Source organism: Dysidea avara, chromosome 2 (assembly GCF_963678975.1).
Source record: "Dysidea avara chromosome 2, odDysAvar1.4, whole genome shotgun sequence".
Taxonomy (NCBI): domain Eukaryota; kingdom Metazoa; phylum Porifera; class Demospongiae; order Dictyoceratida; family Dysideidae; genus Dysidea; species Dysidea avara.
In genome coordinates, this window is record NC_089273.1 from 11,357,244 (window position 1) to 11,376,337 (window position 19,094).

Genomic DNA, 19,094 nt, shown 5'->3' on the forward strand with positions numbered 1-19,094 from the left:
GAAGGATAAGTTCCGATGCTAGCACCCACAGTTTGTTTCTTAATAAATAACTTACTGGACAAAATATATCATTCTAGCCAGGCATGGTAACTGCTTGATACTTGTGCTATTGTCGCGTAATGTTATGAATGTCATGCCAGTGCAGTAGCACTGACATGATCAACTTAACTTAAGGATAAATCCCAATGCTAGCAAACACAGCTTGCCACTTTCTATCACTCTTTCTAAAACTTTAAAACAATGCAACAATGGTTTCTACTCTATTTAGAACCCCTCAGATGATGTGAACTAGGCTACCAACAATTAATTACCTCGGTCTGCGGTTTTGGTAATTAAGTTAGTGAGTAGCCTCTCTCACATCATCCTCAGGTCTTTATATAGCATAGAAACCTTGTTGGCTCATTTTAACTACTACAGTACTTAGAAGTGAATTTATTGCATCCACAGATGTTGAGGATTACAATGGAACAAGGATCACGGTTATTGTTCCTGCTGGAGTATTAACACAATCATTTACAATAGACATTATTGATAATGATGTTGTAGAATGTGATGAAGTGTTCAGTGTCACTATAGAGTCTGTTACCACATGTGGAGTTACTACTGGAGATGTTATCAGTAGTAATGTGACTATAATGGATGATGATGGTGAGTGGAGTGACAACACTGTTATAATTTAAAATTATTCCACCCACAGAAGCAATATTATCACTGAACCAAACAGAATATTCAGTATCAGAAATTGATGGTCAATTACTAGTTGGTGTTACACTTAGTAGAGTAACATCAAAAGATGTAACTGTACTAGTCACTATCACTGATGTGACAACTACTGGTAATATTGTTAACCCAATGACTACATGATACTGTTAATGTACATATCTTTCACAGGTGGAGAAGATTATAATGTAACACAACAATCACTACTCGTCATACCAGCTGGGTTGACATCATCATTATATAGTGTAGATATTATTAATGATATGATACATGAAGATGATGAGACATTTGATATTACTATAACATTGATGACAACTGGATTATCAATAAGTGTTGATAATAATTCTGCTACTGTGACCGTTGTTGATGATGAAGGTAAGTCATTTAAAGCAAAGTATGATAATTGTTATGTAGAATATTAATAGCCATTGCTGCCATTAATATTTAGTTTGCATTAGTGTAAATGATTGGCATATTAAAAGTTATCTTTAAAAACCCTTCTAAATTACATGTTACACTGCATTTGCAAAAAGGTACCTTTTCACACACAAAATTTTACCTTCATAACCTCTTTATCATTGCATATAATGCTCTATGAGTGCAGCTAGCATACCTGGCTACATTTTGAAAATAAAAACAAGTTAATTAGCACAATACCCTAGTTCTTCATTTAAGCATATAGCTATGTTCCAAAATCATTTATGCCTAGCTTATTTTTATGCCCAATGCAAGAATGCGTTGTACAGGCATCTAAGCTGACAAAACAATTATTTAAGCTGCTAAAGTAATTTTCGTAAGTGCTGTTAATATGCAGTTTACAGCCATAGCATATATACTGCAATTAACTCTTGTACATTGCTGTTAATAGTGTACAGTCACAATTTATCAAACACATTTCAATAAGAACTTATTCTCCACCGCAACAACACATGAACTTCAGTTTAGATTATTCAACAAATTTTTTTCTGGGTTATAAGTTATTAGTAATTCACAGCAACACATTGTGAAACAATAGAGCCTATCATTTACCACTCCTCAAACATCGTATGTTTTATCCAACAGCATTACTTCACTTAATGACCAATTTTTAAACAGTTCACACATTCCAATGAATAACTTGCCAGGATATTGCCCTGTCACTTTGAGGATTCTATTGCATATCCAATTACTGAATAACAGAAGTTTTACAGAGATTGAATACACCATTAATAAGTTATGCAGGTTGGACTGAAACAATACGCAATAAGTATTTGGAAGCTCAAGATACCCTAATAGAGCAGTCACTCTAATACAACAGTCAAATAAATATTAATTATTACTGTAACTTCAGAAATCACTCTCATGTTCAATCTCAGAGGGTCTAATTTTAAAACATATTCTGGGGGGCATGTTCCCAGACCCTCCTAAGGTTACCTAAATATATCTGTTATAGGGCCCCACATTCTTGATTTGCCCCATGCCCCCTCTATTCTCTCGGCAGCCCTGCCTCGTGTCACTGCATATCCACTAGAGCCTCTGGAGCACTTTACCAATGTGAACTACTAAAGGACACTATTGTAAAATTAATATTGTATTGTTGGTCATTACAGCTCAACAAGTGCTTAGTTAGTATTTATAGCCTTGATCTGTTGAATAGCTTGCATTATATTATATTAATACATACCATTCGATAATTTGCAATTCACATTGCTGGTTGAATTGTGGTTGTTTCAAAGAACTAGATTTACTGTTACTAAACACTTGAGGCATGTCCACACGAATTCGAATTAGGAACTGGATGCAAAACGAATTCAGGCAATGCGTATTGAATCTGAATTGAACGTGTCCACACGCACTATCACGTAATGCGCATTATTGAGTTTACTAGTGTGATAAACGGATAATTAAACGGTTGAGAAAACACTCATTTGCGCCAACCAAGAGAACAGTGAGTTTAACGACAGACTGAAAGGAATAGCTCGTAGTAACGCTTATACTTTTGTTTATAACGTACCGGAAAGATTTTTTACGAATAGTGTACGAAAAACTGCTGATGGTGCGTGATGGGTATGGGACCGTTGTTCTTTCAAACTCTAAGGGCTAGATATGATGATGAAACGCTGCTTCGATACATCCCTGTGCTTTTATCACACCGAGCGCTTCTGTATTTCTATCTTGTGTTGTTTACAAAGGTCACATGCAAACGTGTCAAGCCCTCACGTGCTGCATTATTATGACATAGCAAATCCCGATTCGCAGCCAATTCGTATTCAAACCACCTGTGGAGGTGGATTCATGTAATCCACTTTCAATTCGACTCACCCTAATGCGCATTCCGTGTTGACACGAATAATTCGAATCAATGCACATTCAATTCGCATTATTTTTGTCGTGTGGACATGCCTTTGGATACAAATTATAACATGAAAATACTGCTAGGCATGCATACATTATGCCGGAATAATTTTTGGAATAATCAGTGGTAAAAAGAATCAGGAATAATTCTGGAATAATAGGGTGATCTTACAGAATAATCAATTAGAATTCACACATTTTCTGTGTAGTATTGCAAAACAATTCATAAAGGAACATCCGCAATCATTACTACAATCAGGTAGGTTTAGTTGTGACTGCTCTATTAGACTATCTCGATCTTTGGGTATAGTTTTTATGCTTGCAAGTGGTTATATTTTCAGCTACAGAAGAATATCCATTTGACTTTTACAATTCCAGGAATTACTCCAAATATATTTGGAATAATTTTGGGAATAATAGGTGAATAAAAAAGAATTGCCAGAAAGAATAATAGGTAATTTAAAAAGCACAATGTACTCAAGCCTAAATACTGCAGCAGTTTACATTTTGCGTATTAAGTTTTTCTCAACTACTTAACTTACTAAGCACTTTTCATGGCTGTTTACATTTAAGTTTGCAGTATAGTGGGAATTAAATAGAAATATTGAGCAAGTGATTTGTAGCATATTTATAGTAGAAGCAAACTAACTGTTATAGTTAGCTACTGTGTGATAGTTGGAGTGTAGTGCAATCTGATATTTCTATATGGCTGGTGTGCCAATTAGTTCTGTTTTGTTCCATTCCATTTCTGGTTTTATAACTGTGTACCTGGTTATGTATATGGTGCAAAACTCATTGCTACAGAATTCCATGGTCTTGAAACCAATGACATGTAAATTGCAACTGTATCACAGTGAATGTTATTCAGTAATTGTATAGTTGTAATTTTTAGTTAAATTGATCAGATATTAGTCCAATTTATTATAAACCTTTTTATAAAATATTCAAATGTTGTTATTTACGTGTGTACACTGTAGTTGCTATGATATGCTTCAGTGAAGCTAGTCAATCAGTTATGGAGGATGATGTGATGATCAATTATACCCTGACTGTTGATATTCCACTATTCATGGATATAACTATCACTCTAAACACTGTTAACGGAACAGCTACAGGTTAAATTTTATAATATGAAATGTGTATAGTGATCGTGTATTAATAGGGGGAGATGACTATGTTGATGGACCTTACAGTTTGCTATTGACAAGTGGTTTGACTAGAGTTAGTGGTCAAGTTAGAATACTTGATGATAATATTTATGAGGGAACTGAGAATTTTAGTTTAACAATTGATAGTTTGTCACTGCCTGTGAGAGTTATGGTAGCAGCTAACTGTCAACACATTATAACTATCATTGATAACCGTAAGCACAACAAAAAATGTTTAGTGATGGATGTAATTTGAGTTTATCTCCATAGCAACAACTGTCAGCTTCAACAGTGCAATGTACAATGCTAGTGAAGCAGATTTACTATCAGATAATATTTTTATCATCATCACTGAGCCAGGAATAGATCCATTTTATGAAGCAGTTATAAACAGCACAAATGGATCAGCTATAGGTAAGAATTTGTTATTAATTGGTATCTGGTTGGTAACAGTAATCTTAGGAGGATTTATTGATTATGACTCAACACAAAAGATGGTTGGTTTCAACAGCACCACTAGAATAGCTGTGATCCAGTATAGAATTGGAGATGATGCCATTGTGGAGGATAACGAACAATTTACTATTACATTAATGCCAGTAGTTGGTCATTTCATCACTGGTGATATTCCTCAAGCAACTGTCACTATTACAGATGATGACCGTAAGTGGTTCCTAAAAAACCAATCTTTCTTTATTTTTTACATGAAAAGAAATTACAGTAGATTACATAAATCAATAGTGAGATTTTTTATTTGCCAATGGGTAAAATGTCATGGTGTGTATTACCTTGGCTTCTAAAAGTGATATGGTGAATGTTCAAACCCAACCATTACTCAAAACGATATTTAAGCTGATAATTTTAAAATTGAGTTTAGCACCACACAAGTGCGACTACTATTTGAGGTGTAGCATTTAACCAAGTGATATGGTATTCCTTTATCTATTGTTCTTTTTTGTGCTCAATTTTAGGAGTTACTGTCACATTTAGAGAAATGAGATTCATTGGCTCTGAAAGGGCTGGATTTGTGAATGTGATTGTAGAACTAGTAGGTGGCACAGTCAGTATTCCATTTGATGTCACCATCACCTTGTCTGAACAAACACCAGTGTCTGCTAAAGGTAGTAAAGTAACATATATAGCTACCAATATGCATTTGCTTTGTTTGACAGGTGGTGATGACTTTGACAACACCATGTTGGTAGCTACCTTTGGTGTTGGAATGACAACAGTTAACGTCACTGTACCAGTAGTACGAGATGAAATCATAGAAGGGGAGGAAGAATTTGTGTTAACATTAAATGTACCACCATTGTTTGATGGTAGAGTGTCTACTGGTATTAATAATACTACAATAGGAGTTATTAGTGCTCCGACAGGTGAGTTTAAATGTGGGCTAATTAACAATACTTGCTAAACACCTGTACACTGATAATTATTATAGTTATCATGCAAGAAATTTATTAAAGACTAACTCTTCCACAATACCCACAGAAAATCATTCTATACAGATTTTGATATGACTAATTTTGATATGGTTAAGTTTAAAGTGAGGTTAAAATTTCAGGAAATAAAGTGCCAAGACTGACCAATCATAGCTTCCCTCAAAATCACCACAAACAGTGGAAGACATTGGTAGGAAAATATTAGAGTTAGGATCAGGGTAGACTTAAGATTCTTCTTCACTGAGTATATTTGAGGTTTCTTCTTCCTTAATGTGTTAGTTTCTTCTTGATACGCATATTTATTAGGTAGAAACTAAGAGATACTGTATGGATAGTCAGTAGTAAAGCACAGAAGGTAGTGACCTTACCTCCAGGAGCAGCGAAGAAAGGAGGATGGGGGCTGTAGCACCTCATCCTAATACAACAGTCAACAAATATAATGTTGATGGTTACTGCTAAAATAACTCTTAGATCCAGTTTTGAGTTTTGAGAGTCTAAATCTCAAAAAGTTTCTGGAGAGAGGGCAGCATGCCCCCAGACCTCTTTATAGATCCACTGGATACTAATATAAATACCTCAAGATCGAGATACCAAATAGAGCAGTCACCCTAATACAACAGTATTAATAGCATTCTGATAAACTGCTAAAATCACTCCCAGATTTAATTTCAGAGAGCCTAATTTTCAAAATTTCCTGGGAGGCATGCCCACAGACCCCCTAGATTGGGATGCTTTGCATGCTACTGTGCTTTGCACACTAAGACATGCCATCCCCTGGATAAGCCTAGCTATACCCCAACTCTCTCTAAAAAATGTGTCTCCTCCACCCCTGCTTACTCCACACCTGTAGATTCCTGGTGTGAATCATAAAGATCAAAATTTAATTGGTTTATCTGTTTGCTCAACATGTCTCATCTACAATTGTTTTATGCATAGCCACTGTGAAATTTACAGTTTTTGTACTTTTTGGTGTGTGTTCCCTCCCATCAAAGCCCAATGATGATCCATTAACTTGTTATTAACTGTTATATTAAGGAGTTTTACAGCCATCTAATTACACTATTAGCGTACCCATATTCAAATATCTCAAGCTTTGAATTAGCAAACTGTACCTGTAGAAATCTTCCTTAATCTATTGTTTTACATAATTTTGTTACATTGTTTTTTACTAGACAAATACTCAATGTTGCTGTTCATTTTGTATGTGTATAAGTGGGACATAATCACTTTAGTCTTGAAGACTGCTTTATTAGAGGGTGCTGATTTTTTGCAGTTACGTGAAGAAGGCTGTGCAGGAGTGCATGCTATTAATACATGCTTAAATGGAGTAACTTGAATATACTTACTCTGTAGGTGGATGCCTTATACAGTGCTATGCATTCATAACATGTACAAAAAAATTCAAAGTAGTATGATTAGCCCTAATTGCCATATTCTAGATCTACCCTGCCGTTTGAGTTCAGCAATGCAGTATTCAGCCATGAAAATGCCTGTAGAGCCTATTGTTGTGTAAAAAAATGTAATTGCACCTCTACATATATACAATGTAAAAAAAAAATTATAGTGCAAACAACGCTTACCTGCATGTCTGACATTATTTTGTTGTTTTAACATCAGTGGTTGTACTGTAGGTAGACACATAGACATTCAGGCATACAAGTACACATTTAATTTCTCTGAACTAATTTTATATATGACACCAAGTGTGTGCTTTTAATCATCTAGTGGGAGCCTGTGGACAGCCATGCACCTGCTTTAAAAATACATAAGCAGTGATACATCTTTTATTGTAATAACCTAGCTCTTACTGTGACTTTTGCAGCTTGCTATTACAAAGGAATGTATTATGAGTTTGGAATTCAGATGCAAAGCAACTGTTCCACAAGATGTACATGTATGGTTAGTGGAGAGTTCACATGTGAGACAGTACCTTGTTCTTATGATGGACCAACTTGTCTGGCTATTGGTGACCCTCATTATAAAACATTTGATGGGTACTGGCATCACTTCCAAGGCAAATGTGAATATATTCTTACTAAACCATGTGATGGTGAAGATTTTATCATTTCTGCCAGCAATACTGGAGAAGAAGACAGCCCTGTTTCTCTTGTTGGTAAAGTAAGAATTAATATTCCAAATGAAGATCTTGAAATAGTATTAGAACGGGAAGACTTTGGAAAGATTACATTATTCATCGGTGGTGTAGAATCTAATATGGGTGATGTTGGGTATATATCAGATAGTGTAGATGTATTTCGTACTGGTGGATATCCAACTGTACTATTAAAAACCAGAGGTGTTCGAGTCTTTTTTGATGGAGTATATCGAACAGAAATTACGGTGGCCAAGTCTTTAGAAGGACAGCTTTGTGGATTGTGTGGAACTTATAATAATGTGATCACTGATGATCTTCAGATGTCAGACGGTACAATCGTTCCTCTACCAGAGTATAGTGAATCAGTAGCAATTGAAGGAATTGTTAATGATGTTGGTGATTCTTGGAAAGTACCAGATCCAACTAATCCAGAATGTAATGGAGGAAGGTTCAGTAAAAGAAATGCACTGGGTGTCACTAACTGTTCTACTGATCCTGATGTTGTATTACAAGGACAAACTAGGTGTAGTATTTTGGAAGAAGATCCTTTCACTGCCTGTCATGATGTAGTTAATATCACACAATATGTAGTCAATTGTGAATTTGATTATTGTTGTTGCAATGAGACGGAACGTGAAGATTGTTACTGTGATGCTTTATCCAGTTATGCTAGTGCTTGTGCTGATGCTGGAGTAGTTATACCAAACTGGAGAACATCTGATATTTGTTGTAAGTTATCCAAATGATTTCTTAAATATACTTTTATTTGTTTGTACATACTATTATTGTGTTCTTCTCCAGCACGTCCATGTCCTACTGGGATGACATATCAACAATGTGGTCCATTATGCCCTCAGACATGTGATAATCTTGATCAACCATGTGAAGGTGGATGTGCTGAAGGTTGTTTCTGTCCTTTTGAAGAAGTGCTACTTGGAGGAGTGTGTGTGAATAACTCTCAATGTGAAGGTTTGTTTGAATTAGAACAGAAGATGATACTTAAATCCATGTATACCTTATACAGTGGAACCTCAGTTATCTGAACCCCTTGGGACCAGGGTTGGCCTGAAATGTCCATATCTCTGAAACAGTACATAAAGAACATTGTTTTAAAATAATCAACTACCTTAATAGAACAGCCACTACTCTAGTAGAGCAGTCATTTCCGTAGTCCGGTTATAACCGAGAATCCAGATAAGTGGGGTCTGGATAACTGAGGTTCTACTGTAGTGCTAAATTTACAGTACTTCAAGCTTCAGCAAATATGTATTTAATTAAAAGTTTAACTTCATTTATTGCCTAGGCATCCCAAATGTCACTGTTGTTGGTGATGCTGAGAGGAATGAAACAGCGTTAAAAGATGTTACACTATCAGTTACTATTGATATTGGATCATCCTTCACATTTACTGTACAGTGGTACTACAATGATCAACCAATAACTGATAATGGAAACTACACTATTAATACTACATCATCTAGTTCATCACTAACAATACTTACTACAGTTCCTAGTGATACTGGAACATACAGAGTTGATGTTACTAGTAGTGTGGGCAGTGATACTGTATCTTTTACTGTTGACATTGAAGGTCAGTTATGTATGGAAATATTTAGATTATTGGTTTTGCTGATTTGCTTCATTTAAAATAACACCTGCATGCATTGAACTGCTGCTGATTCCATTGATAATATGCAGTATATGGTGCCATGATTCAATGAATTAAATTACTGACTGTCCTAAAATACAGTTTAAATACTTGTAGGTTATTTAAGGAAATTGCCTTTGCTTCCTAAGGTACCTCAACATACAGTCATCAACTAATAAATGACATAGATTCCTTGGTTGATGGCATAACTATTTTCATACCCTTAATTTGGTTTGTGAAGTTGGATTCTTTCCATGTCCGCTCCTGTTCTTTAATCATAAACAATACCTGAACACTGAAAATGGGTTTGTTTATACTGATGACTGCTGCATTACAATTTCCTTTTATAAGTAAATATAAATATGTAAACATCTACATGCATAAATTCAGGAATGAAATTATGTTAAATTCAATGAACTGCAGTATTATTACGCCCCAAGTAACTTTGTAGTAACATTGGAGACAAATTTTGGTTTAGGTTTCAAAAACCTGCTGGAAATGTTTACACTAGGCTTTTGGGAATTATGCTCAAAATTTTCATCATTATTCTATTCTGGATTTCTTTAAACTTAACATTATGCTTTTATTATTCCCAAAACATACTCATATATACTTTTCTTCACTTTTGTAATTAAAATGTACACAGTAAGTAAACATTGCTAAATCTAGTTGCCAGAAAAGCTGTATTTTTGTCAACAATATGCTTAGGGACAAGTAATGAACTATTCCGCTCCAGTCATTTTATTAGATTAATTGACTGCTCTATTAGAGTATCTCTAAAACTGCATCACAACTACCTCAGTTCTTTTACCACATCATTATATTCTCAAAACGATTTGTACATAGTTCCTGCATCTCTAATTCCAGTATCTTTAATTTGCATGTTTACAATTTTCCCAATATTGTTACAGATAAAGGAAACAGTCAACCTATAGTACACAATCATAATTAATAATCTTTCTTGATGCAAAAGTGTCTTATACTCTTCAATGTGTGTTCAATTATTGTAGCTATATCTCTGAGATTTACTCAAAGTGCATATAGCGAGAATGAAAGTGACCAAAGTGCTACAATTATGCTATTCCTAAGTAGTTCACCTGCTATTGATGTCACTGTACAAGTGTTTAGTAGTGATGGAACAGCTACTGGTGAGTGTACAACATTACACTAATACATAATGTGATGTTGAGTGATAAATTGTTGACTATTACATTATTACAGGTAATGATACAGATTACACATCTGGAGTGTATACTGTCACATTCTCTGCTGGAGTAAATTCATCACAACTCAACATTCTTATCACTGATGATAATATATTAGAAAATGATGAAACCTTTAATCTCACTATTAATCAGTCCACACTACCTGATGGAGTTGTTGTAGTAGATCCTAGTCAAGTAACAGTGACCATTGTGGATGATGGTGGTGAGTATTTTAATGCTATGACTTTATAATGATATTGTCTATTGCATTTCACAGATATTAATGTAAGCTTCAACCAGTCATCATACATTGTTGATGAAGATGAAGGACCAGCACAACCTGTACTAGTTCTCAGTAACCCATCATCAACTGATATTACTGTAGTTGTGATTGATATGAGTGGATCAGGTAATGATATGGAGTGCTCTTGTATATAATGAGTGTTATCAAATATCTTAGGAGGAATGGATGATTATGGTTCAGGATCATATCAAGTCACATTTACTGCTGGAGAGATAATCAGTTCATTTGATGTTCCAATAACTAATGATAATGTGGTGGAAGATGATGAAACCATTGATCTCACCATTCAGTCAACATCACTACCAAATAGAGTTAGTGTTACTAACCCATCACAAGCTAACATCACAATAATGGATACTACAAGTTAGTGAAAATAGTCTAAATAACTAGTGCACTGTTTAAAAGTGAACATAAGGTGTAGCTAGGGACCATTAGACAGTCTGATGTTAAAAGAACGAGACATTTATATTTTTTTGTGGAGTGGTCTGTAGATGTAGAAATAATGTTTAAAATTTAGTTTTAAATAAAGAATTTGAGTTAAGAATAAATTGCATACTTGTGGATAAGCATACAACAAGTGCAGTCATTAATAATGTGGTTTTTACAGACATTACAGTGCAATTTAGACAGGACAGGTTCTTTGGTTCTGAAGAAGATGGATCAGTAGTGGTAATACTGGAGCTAGTAGGAGGATCATCTAGTAGATCATTTGATGTGATTATAACTCCATCAGAACAATCACCTGTTTCTGCTGAAGGTAGCTAATTATTTGTATAAAAGTACAATGTATCTGCAACAATTAAAGTATTTTGTGTTCATAATTATACAGATTATTGGAATTACTATTATATATTTCCTTGTTCTCATCAGGTGGTGTTGATTTTAACACTACAAACCAAACAGCCACATTCTCCAGTGGTATAACAACAAGTAATATTAGTATATCAGTGTTCAATGATACCATTGTTGAGGGAGATGAAATGTTTGACTTAACGTTATCTGTACCAGAATTATTTAATGGAAGGATATCAACTGGTAGTCGTAATGTGGCTGTTGGAAATATCACTGATAATTCTAGTGAGTCTTTTGTACTTGCTAGGATTTATAATAATCCAAAGAAGTTAACAAAGCAGTCTCAAGTGCTTTTAATTATGGTGGTACTTGATACTGATGTAGGTTACTTCTTTCCCACAAGCATTCCCAACTACATAATAACATTGGTTAGGATGTAAATAAATTTATGTTACATGTGTGAATCCAAAGCAACATCATCATTGGTTCAACATTACATTAACAATGTGAGGCACCCTCCTCGGGTTCACTAGGCACTTTTCTTTTTCACACATGCTTATTGTATTGTTTTCATAAACAAAAGTATGATGTGGCCCATATAGTATGCTCATATACTTTGGTTAAATTAATACGGCCTGCTAAGCAATGACCAGACCATGTTTGAATTTATTTTATGAATTTTTTGTTGCCTAGAGTAATAAGCACAATGGGCTGTTAAAGTTTCAATTTTATGTGCTGAATACTTTTGGCGTTATAACAATAGACAGTAGGTCAGTAGGATAAGCAAAACAGTCGATTTGTATAGTGACTGTACAGAAAATAATTTACCAGTGCTTATTTAATTGATCATAAGTCATGAGTGTAGCAGGCTATGGAGATGGTCTCATTATGTTCAACAAAGACTGGAGATTTTTGTGAAGTACAGGTTTTGGCCTACACCAACCAAAAAGGCTATTCAAGCTATGAAATGGTGATGATAATGTTATATTTTACTACTACATAAACAAACAAAACTCATGTTGCTTCACTATATAAAAATGAAGTAAAGATATTCTTTCTCTCCATGAAGAGGCAAATATGTAGTCTATTAGATATTTCAATTCCTGTATTGTTTCATTGTTTACAAAAGCAATTAAAATTATTTTGTAGCACACTTTTATATCAACGTATTGTAATGAATTTATGTCGAAGGCAAAATTATGCAAACTAGTTGGCTTTTACTTAGCGAGTCACAAATTGCATTAGTACACTGTAAGTTGAAGGTCTTGTTACATTATATTGATCTTATTGCTTAGTGGTTGTGATCAACTTGGCTGAAGGACAATTTACTGGTAGTGAATCATCAGGAATAGTAGAGGTGGTAGTTGTTAAGGTTGGGGGAATATCTTCAACTCCTCTTGATGTAATAGTTACTCCTTTTGAACAATCACCAGTATCAGCAGCTGGTAAGGAATACATTGGTAGATATGATGTTTAGTGACTACTATACTCCAATAGGATCAGGTGTTGACTTTGACTCTAATCCAATTACTATAACAATTGAAGCTGGATCAACAGAGGGTAAAGGTAACATATCAGTGAGCTGTGACAATGTGGTAGAAGGAGTGGAGAGTTTTGATATGAATTTAACGCTTGCTAGTGATAATCCTCTAGTGAGAGTAGGTAGGGACACTTCAGTTGGAATAATCACTGATAGTACAGGTATGATAGTAGTATAATATATCTATGTTGATCAGTGTGTGACATATATAATATCCTGTATAGTTGTGGTGAACATTGAACAGTCCAGTTATGAGACAAGAGAGAACAGTAGTGAAGTGACATTAACGCTAACACTCAGTCAAGTATCATCTGAACCATTTGAAGTTGTACTGAATACAATGGACATCACTGCTACAGGTGGGTATTTCCTCAATTTGTGTGTAGGATTTTAAATGGTCATTTATATAACTTTCACCAACATTCACCTATTGAGAAAGTCTTCATAGATTGCTAATTCACTAAGTCGACATTTAGAATTCTCAATAAGTTTGACATATGATTATAGTGTCTGACAAATATTAACAATCCTGCAGTCAGTGTTAGAATATTGCAATTATTGGCAAAGCCACACTGTCAGCAATAGCAGAGTATACCTAAGTACTTCTAATCTACTCAATCCATGCTAACATTCATGCAATTATTAGAAATACACAATATGAGAGTGCATGTCACTGTACATGTGGATATCGAAACACTCTAATAGAGCATTCACCTACCAAAGTATTTAGAGTGTAATCTGTTAGAGTACCTTATTTTCTTAATGTGCAAATTTATACTTGCAGTAATTGTGTTTACAGTAACAGAAGAAACAGGTGTAATTTGTTGTGCTACAGTAATTACTCCAGGGAATATCAGGGAACAGTTGTTGATAATAGGTGAAGAAGAAAGAAAAAAAAGAATTGCTAAAAAGAATAATAAGAAGCCTCAAAATTATGGTTCACAGGTCCCCATTCACACTTTACTGAGGATTTATTTTTGATCCAAATTCAATCACAAGCAACTTTTCTTCATAACATATAATCTCACTGTTTAGTCTCGTTCCCAGCTGCCCATGTGCTCAGTCAGTCATGTGAAGGTTGTCTAGTGACATTAATCAAACCTCTTGGCCAAGAAAGTGTGCATTAATAAAGTATATAAGCATGTTCATACTACTATTTCACCAGGGCCAAGAATGTGGACCAATGTCACCAGAAGACCTTTGCATGATCAAGCACGTGGGAGGCTTGGGACGAGAATACTCACTGTTAATGGTCTAGGAATTAAAAGGTGTGGTTTATTACTTCGACAATCATTACATTTTCATCAAGAAGGCCTTATTGGCACCTTATCATGGAGTTATGCTGTCCTCTAATGGCGTAAATCTCCTATTAGCAAATGGTACGTATTATCAAACTTAACATACCTGGCAAACTATTCAACAGATCAAGGCCAATAAAGGTTAACTAAAGAGTTGTTAAGCTGTAATGATCAACAATCCAATATTTACAACAGTTTCCTGTATAGTTGTTTGCTAAAATAATAGTGTTTTTGTTTGCTTTGTACCACCACATATCCACCAGGGCCTCTGGAGCCCTTTATCAATAGAAACTACTAGGGCTGAGCAATAGTATCGATAGTGCGATATATCGCGATAGTAAATCACTATCGTTATCGCGATAGTAGGGATATCACTATCGTGATAGTTATGATAAGCTCAGATCTGCATTAAAATGGTATTAACAACCCTTCTAAACTGTTTTACAGTTGGTATTACCAGCTTTCTTACAAAGGAGTAGCCTGTAAAAGCTTTACCAAAAATCCATATTCCATCGGCCGCCCATGCAGTTAATTAACAAATGTCCTGTGCATGCAAAATAACTTTCTATATGACTACAAATCATAGTTATACAACTGAGACTTTGTTAAGAGCAAAGTGTTTCATAAACTATCGAGATAGTATTCACTATCGCGATATTTAATGAGTAACTATCGTGATAGTAAAATTTTTACTATCGCTCAGCACTAGAAACTACTAACTTTTCACCAGAACAATGCACGTACTTATGGTTTGGAGCATTCAATATAGAAGCCTTTGTTCTCCTTAAGTCCCATGTTTTAAAGTAAATCGAACCAGCAGAATTCGAATTATGAGCACAACAGTAGCATCTATATGTTTAACCTGAGTAACTCATGAACGACGTATTCAATATCTGTAAAATTTATGTACATGCGGATAGTCGGATATATTATATCCATTAGTTGGATATAATATCGCATAGCAACCTCAAAGTGACAAGGTATTTCCCCAGTAAGTTATTCATTGGAATGTACAAACTGTTTGAAAATTAGTCATTCAGTGAAGTACTGCTGTTCGATAATACGTACTGGTGTTTGAGGAGTGGTAAATGATAGGCTCTATTATTTCCCTCATAACTCACAATGTGCTCTTATCATTTACTTACAACTTGATACCCAGAGAAACCAAAGCTGCTATGTTGAATAGTGGTGTGGAATTATAAGTGCTTATTTTGATAAATGGCAGTGGATAAAAACTATTATTATACATTTAGGCCTAACCTGAGAATGAGGTGGGGGGTGGTATACACAGTGTTTGAAGTATTACTAAGTCTTTTTGTGCTGTGATTGCCAAAATAAAGAGAGGGCTTGTGTGACAAAGTGCCAGTAAAGAGGAAAACTGTAGGGATCTCTGGCTAAATAGTAATGGGGTCTGGGGCATATCCCCCAGGGAAAATTTTGAAATGTAAGTGAGCCTAGATTGAATCTGGAAGTAATTTTATAGAAATGATTGAGATCTGGAAGTAGCAAGTCGAAGGGACACTATTTAAAATAAGAACTATGTATATAATCAGATAGTGATTTAGTTTGCCATACATTAGTCTCAATAGTAGGAGTGCAATTAATCCCAAATCGCACGGCCTTGTTTCTGTAATTGCACTGTAAAGTAGCCAGCAGAATAACAGAAGCCTTTTTTAAAGTGCAACAAGACAGTGATATAATGAATGGCCAATCAAAATAAGCTGACAATAGAAGCCTTTTAAGTGCAACAAAAAAAATGTAGATGTTTAGAGTAGCCAATCGCAATAGCTGACATGTGAAGCCTTTTAAGTGCATCAACAAATGATGCAATAAAAAGAAGAATGATGCAATCACCTGGTAGAAGTTAATGGCCACATAGACTGGATAGATGTGTACTACAAACCATGAAGGGTGGTCACTATGTGATTAGTAGGCAATCACACACATTTGAGTACAATTATGGAATAATTGTATTTGTAATAGTCAAAATTGCACGAGGCGAAGCCGAGTAGCCAAAATTGCACTCAGCTTTGACTCATGCAATTTTGACTATTACTCGTACAATTATTCCCTAATTGCGCTCAAATGTGTGTGATTACCTATACTAATCACATACATGCAAGCTTTGTTTTATTGGATTTTAAAGGTAATTTTATTTAGTGGACTGTAAGAAAGATAATTAAAACTAGTTGGATCATAAGTTTTTAATCAAAGTAAAGACCACAAAATGGAGAAAAAATTAAATGGATGTCTTGAGATTTGATCTTGAGGCACTTTTAGTCAAATCCCTGTGGTAAATTGTAAAAGAGTTGATGTACAACACATAAGCATTATTGTGTTTATACTTTTGTGGTGCAGCTGGCTATTTTTGTCTATGTTTTACAACTAGCCAAAAGTCATTTTTATAACTAGGTTTTTGGCCACAACTGGCTCCATTTTTCAGTACCTGTTAAATGGCAACTTATACTGTGCATGCAGTTACTATTACCCTACATTGATATTATGTATATTGTACATTTTGTACAAAGATATTGGAGACTACAATGAAGGAAGGATCACAGTTAATGTTCCTGCTGGAGTATTAACACAATCATTTACAATAGACATTATTGATGATGATGTTGTAGAATGTGATGAAGTGTTCAGTGTCACTATAGAGACTGTTACCACATGTGGAGTTACTACTGGAGATGTTATTAGTAGTAATGTGACTATAATGGATGATGATAGTGAGTGAAATAGTTTTTTTGCACACATAAGTACTTACAGTGGTGTAAGTGCAAGACAATGTAAATAGTGTTGGGCGGTATACTGAAAATACTGTATACCGCGGTATTTTCATCATACCGTTTGAAAGATTGACTTTCAAATAATTATACGTAATATTGTAAGGAGTAAATTATGCTATGAGGGAAGCCAGACATCAAGTCTTGGCATTTAATTAAGTGTTAATGGTTTGGATGTGACCACAAGGCCAGACTAACAGTAAACTGTGAGGTGTCAGGTTACAACTTACTGCCAGCCTACTTGTATCAACTGTATAGATGTTAGTAAAATGCATGTTAGCCATGAGTAACTTTTACTTGTGGTATATACCCAACTTTGGATAGCACTTACAATTTAACACTTGACTGCTTTTATCACAAATAGAGTAATACCAAATGTGTGTTATTAGTTGACTGCCAGGATACCATGAAATACCGGATACCGGGGTATTTTCTCAATACTGAATACCGGAATCAAAAATGCCATACCTCCCAACACTAAATGTAAATATTATGCATGGTTTATATGTCTTCTGTATGTAAACTTAAGGGGCAGTATGCCAAACCATACAATCAGTGAAGCCATACAAATATTACGAGCATTTGGTGCAGTATTGCGTATGTAATTACTGAGCGATTGTGGTTGGGTATTAAACAACAATTCTCACTTCCTTACAGTCTGCTACAACAGCTTGGAATCATTTTATTGTGGGATTACAAGTATAGACATGTTATTTAAGTCAAGAAGAAGATTGCAAACAGCCTAATGCTTGAAGGTAATGCAATGGCATGGAGCACTTGGAAATGTAGCCACAAGAGTAGTAGCAATAGCCCATAGTAGACCATTAATTAACTGAACAGGCTTGTTTACTACAAGTTCTTGTCAATCGTGATACTTACAAGTTGGTACCAGCTGCTAGAGCCTGGCTGAAGCGACTGTGATTTGCATGGGGGAAACCTTTACAGAGTGGTTTTTTTTGCTACCGAACAATGATGTAAACTCTGCACCTTACGAGTAAACACTATAAATTTATACCATTACTATTGCTTTAGTTTTCAATTATCCTGTTAGAAGACCACTACAAGTTTGCCATTTTGTGGCATGATGCAATAAACACAACAAGTTATTACATCATAAACATATTACAGGATGTAAAAATTAGCACTTTTATGGTTTGGCATACTGTCCCTTTAATAACTTACTTATGAAATGTTATTTCTGTGATTGCCCAGTGGCTATATATAGATACTTTCATTCTACAAAACGCAACATAATAATGTGACTGGTCCTGCGAAAATAGGGAATGTGGGCACAAACTACACCCCTTTCCACTATGGGCAATATCTCAGTACTGGAACAAAATGTTTGCATTCTGTAAATGTTTGCATTCTGTAACTTGTATCATAAAAAGTTATGAGTGATGGAAGTTTGAAAAAGTAGGCAAAATCGTGTGTCCACATGCCCTATTTTCACAGGCCCAGTTATATATTAGCATACATTAGCCTTCATCAGCTGGTTATATAAACATGACTGAAAAGGCACTGAAATTACACTTTTAAGAGTAAAGCTACATTTTCTCTAATAGAATGTTCAAATTCCTTAATAGAACAGTCAAAGTGTTTCGTAAAGTGTTCCTAATAATAGTCTTAAATGAGAAAAGTTTATCCCATAATTGAACCACTCATGGTACCTCTTTGTGTGAGGTTTGTGATCTTCTCACTGTATGAAGATTGTTTTGTATTGTTAATCAATAAATAATAGTTATACGGGAACAATGTGGAGTCTATGAAATTTATAAA

General features: G+C 34.9%; 1 protein-coding gene across 1 annotated transcript in view; it reads left to right on the forward strand.

The window, feature by feature from the left end:
• Nucleotides 1-19,094, forward strand: part of LOC136247809 (adhesion G-protein coupled receptor V1-like) — a 76,821-nt gene that overhangs the window by 21,349 nt on the left and 36,378 nt on the right. Inside the window, exons 18-39 of the mRNA XM_066039633.1 lie at nt 448-648; nt 698-835; nt 892-1,095; nt 4,032-4,169; nt 4,217-4,417; nt 4,473-4,616; nt 4,665-4,865; nt 5,174-5,323; nt 5,375-5,581; nt 7,470-8,471; nt 8,544-8,711; nt 9,046-9,333; nt 10,401-10,538; nt 10,612-10,818; nt 10,873-11,004; nt 11,056-11,262; nt 11,507-11,656; nt 11,770-11,976; nt 12,987-13,136; nt 13,189-13,392; nt 13,456-13,590; nt 17,058-17,258. Of these exons, the coding sequence (XP_065895705.1) occupies nt 448-648; nt 698-835; nt 892-1,095; nt 4,032-4,169; nt 4,217-4,417; nt 4,473-4,616; nt 4,665-4,865; nt 5,174-5,323; nt 5,375-5,581; nt 7,470-8,471; nt 8,544-8,711; nt 9,046-9,333; nt 10,401-10,538; nt 10,612-10,818; nt 10,873-11,004; nt 11,056-11,262; nt 11,507-11,656; nt 11,770-11,976; nt 12,987-13,136; nt 13,189-13,392; nt 13,456-13,590; nt 17,058-17,258 (4,773 nt within the window). The remainder of the gene's footprint in view (nt 1-447; nt 649-697; nt 836-891; nt 1,096-4,031; nt 4,170-4,216; nt 4,418-4,472; nt 4,617-4,664; nt 4,866-5,173; nt 5,324-5,374; nt 5,582-7,469; nt 8,472-8,543; nt 8,712-9,045; nt 9,334-10,400; nt 10,539-10,611; nt 10,819-10,872; nt 11,005-11,055; nt 11,263-11,506; nt 11,657-11,769; nt 11,977-12,986; nt 13,137-13,188; nt 13,393-13,455; nt 13,591-17,057; nt 17,259-19,094) is intronic.